General features: G+C 53.5%; 1 protein-coding gene across 1 annotated transcript in view; it reads left to right on the top strand.

The window, feature by feature from the left end:
* The window catches only part of abcc9 (ATP-binding cassette, sub-family C (CFTR/MRP), member 9), a gene marked incomplete at both ends in the record, with an annotated part of 61,187 nt that overhangs the window by 2,622 nt on the left and 53,565 nt on the right, over nucleotides 1–5,000 (top strand). Inside the window, 4 exons of the mRNA XM_080538139.1 lie at nucleotides 578–699; nucleotides 1,308–1,474; nucleotides 1,981–2,223; nucleotides 2,839–3,027. Of these exons, the coding sequence (XP_080394265.1) occupies nucleotides 578–699; nucleotides 1,308–1,474; nucleotides 1,981–2,223; nucleotides 2,839–3,027 (721 nt within the window). The remainder of the gene's footprint in view (nucleotides 1–577; nucleotides 700–1,307; nucleotides 1,475–1,980; nucleotides 2,224–2,838; nucleotides 3,028–5,000) is intronic.

The following is a 5,000-nucleotide window of genomic DNA, read 5'->3' on the forward strand; positions in this document are numbered from 1 at the left end:
CTGTTACAGTAAATGCCATAAACTATTATATAATGTATATGTATTGACATGTATATGACACATATATTACCTTTGTCCAACCGTCTGTCCCTCCCTGTGTCCAACCTTCTGTCCCTCCTCCCCCCTCAGACAGATGAACACCAACCACCTCCACCTCTTCATGTCTAACCCTCTGTCCCTCCTCCCCCCTCAGACAGATGAACACCAACCACCTCCACCTCTTCATGTCTAACCCTCTGTCCCTCCTCCCCCCTCAGACAGATGAACACCAACCACCTCCACCTCTTCATGCCTAACCCTCTGTCCCTCCTCCCCCCTCAGACAGATGAACACCAACCACCTCCACCTCTTCATGTCTAACCCTCTGTCCCTCCTCCCCCCTCAGACAGATGAACACCAACCACCTCCACCTCTTCATGTCTAACCCTCTGTCCCTCCTCCCCCCTCAGACAGATGAACACCACCCACCTCCACCTCTTCATGCCTAACCCTCTGTCCCTCCTCCCCCCTCAGACAGATGAACACCAACCACCTCCACCTCTTCATGTCTAACCCTCTGTCCCTCCTCCCCCCTCAGACAGATGAACACCAACCACCTCCACCTCTTCATGCCGGCCCTCATGGGGTTCATCTCCGCCACCACCTCCGTGGTCTACTACCACAACATCGAGACCTCCAACTTCCCCAAGCTGCTACTGGGTAAGCCAGCTGTCACTCACACTGTCTGATACCCCTGGAAGGCCCGCCCCCATCAGCTTGGAGAGCCTCCCCATAGGCCAGCTGCAACCTTGCCACCTGTCCATCAAACTGGACTAGAGAGAGGGGGGGGGGGGGGGGGGGGGAGGAGGAGAGAGAGAGAGAGGGAAAGAGAGATAGAGAGAGAGAGAGGGGGGAGAGAGAGAGAGAGGGGGGGGGAGAGAGAGAGAGAGCGAGAGAGAGGGAGAGAGATAGAGAGGGAGAGAGAGAGAGAGAGAGAGAGAGAGAGAGAGAGAGAGAGAGAGCATTTCCACCCTAGGACTGAAGACCAGTGTTTGGGCTAAAGACTTTTGTGTTTCCATCTCTGATCTCATGGCAGATATGGCTACAACACTTAGTTCCCGCAAACAACATACATTTCTAACATCACAAACAACCCCCCCCCAAAAAACTTTTAACAAATAAAACTTAAACACCATCGTCACATTGTTGTTGATATGAATGTCCTGTTCCTGGTTGTGGTTCTGGTTCTGACCCCCCCAGCCCTGTTCATCTACTGGGTCCTGGCTGATATGAATGTTCTGGTTGTGGTTCTGGTTCTGTCTCCCCAGCCCTGTTCATCTATTGGGTCCTGGGCTTCGTGACCAAGTCCATCAAGCTGTGGAAGTTCATCCAGTACGACGTGGGCGTCCAGCACCTGAGGTTCTGCATCACGGCCCTGCTGGTGGTCCTGTACGGCCTGCTCATGGCCGTGGAGATCAACGTCATCAGGGTCAGGGTGAGTCTGAGGGGGGGGGGGGGTTGTTGGGGGGGTGGGGGATGCTGGTGGTCCTGTACGGCCTGCTGATGGCTGTGGAGATCAACGTCATCAGGGTCAGGGTGAGCCTGGAAGGGGGGGTGGTGTATGTGGCGGGGGGAGGTGTGTGTGTGTGTGTGTGTGTGTTGTGTGTTTGTGTCATCAGGGTCAGGGTGAGTGTGTGTGTGTGTGTGTGGGGTGTGTGTGTGTGTGTGTGTGTGTGTCTGTCTGTCTGCCTGCCTGCCTGTCTGTGATATGAGGTGTGTGTGTTTGTGACTCTGTGTGTGTGTGTGAGTGTCTACATCAAGTCACCATCAATACCTATCAATCTATCTACCATGTCTCCTCTCTCCCCCCCCCTCCCCCCTCCTCCCCCCTCCCTCTCTCTCTCTCTCTCTCTCTCTCTCTCTCTCTCTCTCTCTGTGTATTTCTCTCTCTTTGTCTCTCTCCTCTCTCCCCCCCCCTGTCCCCCCTCCTCCTCCTTCCAGAGGTACGTGTTCTTCGCCGACCCCCAGAAGGTCAAGCCCCCGGAGGACCTCCAGGACTTGGGGGTACGCTTCCTGCAGCCCTTCGTCAACCTCCTGTCCAAGGCCACGTACTGGTGGATGAACCCCCTGATCGTGGGGGCGCACACCCGCCCCATAGAGCTGAAGAAGATCGGCAAGCTGCCCATAGCCATGCGCTCGCTAACCAACTACCTGAAGCTGAAGGACGCCTACGAAGAACAGAGGGTGAGGAAGGGGGGGAGGAGGGGAAGGGAGGGAGGGAGGGAGGGAGAGGGGAGAGAGGGAGGGGAGGGAGAGGGGAGGGAGGGGAGCTGCCCATAGCCATGCGGTCCCTCACCAACTATCTGAAGCTGAAGGACGCCTACAAGGAACAGAGTGTGAGGAAGGGGGGAGGGAGGGGAGAGGGAGGGGGGGGAGGGAGGGAGCGAGGGAGGGAGCGAGGGAGGGGGAGGGAGAGGGATGTGGGAGAGAGACCAACTACCTGAAGCTGAAGGACGCCTACGAGGAGCAGAGGGTGAGGAGGGAGGGGTAAGTTAGTAAGTAAAATGTATTTATAGAGCACCCTTCCCAGACCAAGGGTCACAAAGTGCTTTACATAACGAGGAAAAAATACAATAAAACATAAATCAAGAGCGAAAACCACAGCAGGTTCTGCCTACGAGGAACAGAGGGAGAGGGGGGGGGGAGGGAGAGGGGAGGGAGGACCCAGACAAGGCCCCCTCCATATGGAGGTCCATGTACCGACTAACCCTCCCTCTCTCCCCCCTCCTCCCCCCTCCCTCTCTCCCCCCTCCTCCCCCCTCCCTCCCCCTCCCCCTCCCCCCCCCCCCCCCCCCCCAGCAGAGTGCAGAGGACCCAGACAAGGCCCCCTCCATCTGGAGGTCCATGTACCGGGCGTTCGGCCGGCCCATCCTGCTCAGCAGCACCTTCCGCTACCTGGCCGACCTGCTGGGCTTCGCCGGGCCGCTCTGCATCTCTGGCATAGTTCAACACCTGGAGACCAACACATCTACTAGGAACCCCACCAAGGTGAGGGGAGGGGGGGGGGGGGGGCTCTGGCATAGTCCAACACCTAGAGACCAACACGTCTACTAGGAACCCCACCAAGGTGAGTAGTGCCGAAGAACGGAAAAGAAGAAGCACACGTTGAATATTTACGATCGTCGGCCCCGACCATTTTCCGAGCAGATTGTCTGGAGAAATTGACTCTTAACACACATCACACCACAGGATAATCTTGTAGGATAATCTTTAGAGCCATCCGATAATCGGGCGTTTGCTGTCCTTGGTCGGAAGGGCGGAAATCGGGCCAGATTATCTTTATGTGTGTACCAGGCTTTAGATTTTAATATTTGTAGGGTTTGGGCCTGTTTGATTTCTCCAGGGAGTTTGTTCCAGGAGCATGCGGCAGAGTGACTGAAAGTTGCTTCACCGTGTTTTGTTTTCACTCTTGGAATGATTAGCTGATTAGGAGGAGATCTGATATGTATTTTGGTCCAACACCAAGTATTTTGGTGTGTGTCTGTGTTTGTGTGTGTGTGTGTGTGTGTGTGTGTGTGTGTGCGCGTGTGTCTCTGTGTGTGTGTGTGTGTGTGTGCGCGTGTGTCTCTGTGTGTGTGTGTTTGTGTGTGTGTGTGTGTGTGTGTGTGTGTGTGTGTAGTCTGAAGCACTGAGCTGAAGGCTGGCCAAAGCAGGGCATCATGGGTCGACACTGACAGTGTGAGCGACACGTGGTAAACAAAGTGGAAGCGTGTGTGTGTGTGTGTGTGTCTGTGTGTGTCTGTGTGTGTGTGTGCATTTCTGAGCGACATGGAAAATTCACCACCCATCTAACACTCCCTGGCTCTGTGTGTGTGACAGCGTCTGGAGAACATCAGGGCATGCTTTATATGGCCCTTTAACATACCATAGGTATGTGTGTGTGTGTGTGTGTGTGTGTGTGTGTGTGTGCCTACTGTTAAGCCCTTTACACACACAGTTCCCTGTAAATTACATGGAATCCCAACCCGTGACCACCAGTGATGTTCGCCGTTCACACATGAGCTAAATGCCCTAACATTCCCATGTTGCACCTTTACAAACATGCAACAGCATCCAGTAGTGGCTCACTGTCAACAACAGTAGCCCACATGGCGACTAAAGGAGGAAATCCGCACTCTCGGATAAGTATTAACTGTGTTTAATGCAGACAACATTTCAACCCCCGGGCCTTTGTCAGAGTTTACACCGGCTAGCAAGTCACTTCAAGTTGTTCAGGCTAATGTTGATACACCAGTTAACATTAGCTAGCTGTATGTATGAATGAATGAATGAATGAATGGTCTTTATTGTCATTGCTATAGTACAGGTACCAAACAACGAAATTTAGGAGGGGTGGCTCCCCTGGTGTTAGGAAAGAAAAAAACTAAAAAAAAACACAAGAAGGGAAGGAGCTGGTTTACATAAATAAAGGCTATGTACACTATCCACTATACTATACTGTACAGATAGACGACTAGGGTTGTCATATTGCACATAGTATTATTGCACATTCATTTATGTGTCGCAGTTTGCAGGCTTGAAATGTACATATTTGTGCCTCAGCACTACACCTGATTTTTTCAGTCCAGCAGCTGCCATCAATCCGTCCAGACTGTCCAGGGCCCAGAACCTAGGTCTTTGCTGTGTTCAGGGCCTGGATGGCCCTGGGGTAGAAGCTGTTCTTCAGTCTGTTTGTCCTTGCGGCCATGGTCCTGTACCGCCTTTTCGAGGGCAGCCGGGCAAAGTGTTCGTACCCAGGGTGGGTTGGGTCTCTGGAGATCTTGGAGGCCTTTACGTGCTGGACCAGGCAATGTTCCTGCTTCTGTTCACAACTAAGCCTTCCCTGCATTTTCCATGGAATTACACAAGGTCTTGACAGCCCGACCCAGACTGCGTGTGTGTGGTTCTAGCTGTGTGTGTGTGTGTGTGTGTGTGTGTGTGTGTGTGTGTGTGTTCCCAGGGCTGTCCGTGCAGCCCAGAGC

The sequence above is a fragment of the Nansenia antarctica genome, assembly GCF_963989245.1.
Source record: "Nansenia antarctica genome assembly, chromosome: 8".
NCBI classification, from domain to species: Eukaryota; Metazoa; Chordata; class Actinopteri; order Argentiniformes; family Microstomatidae; genus Nansenia; species Nansenia antarctica.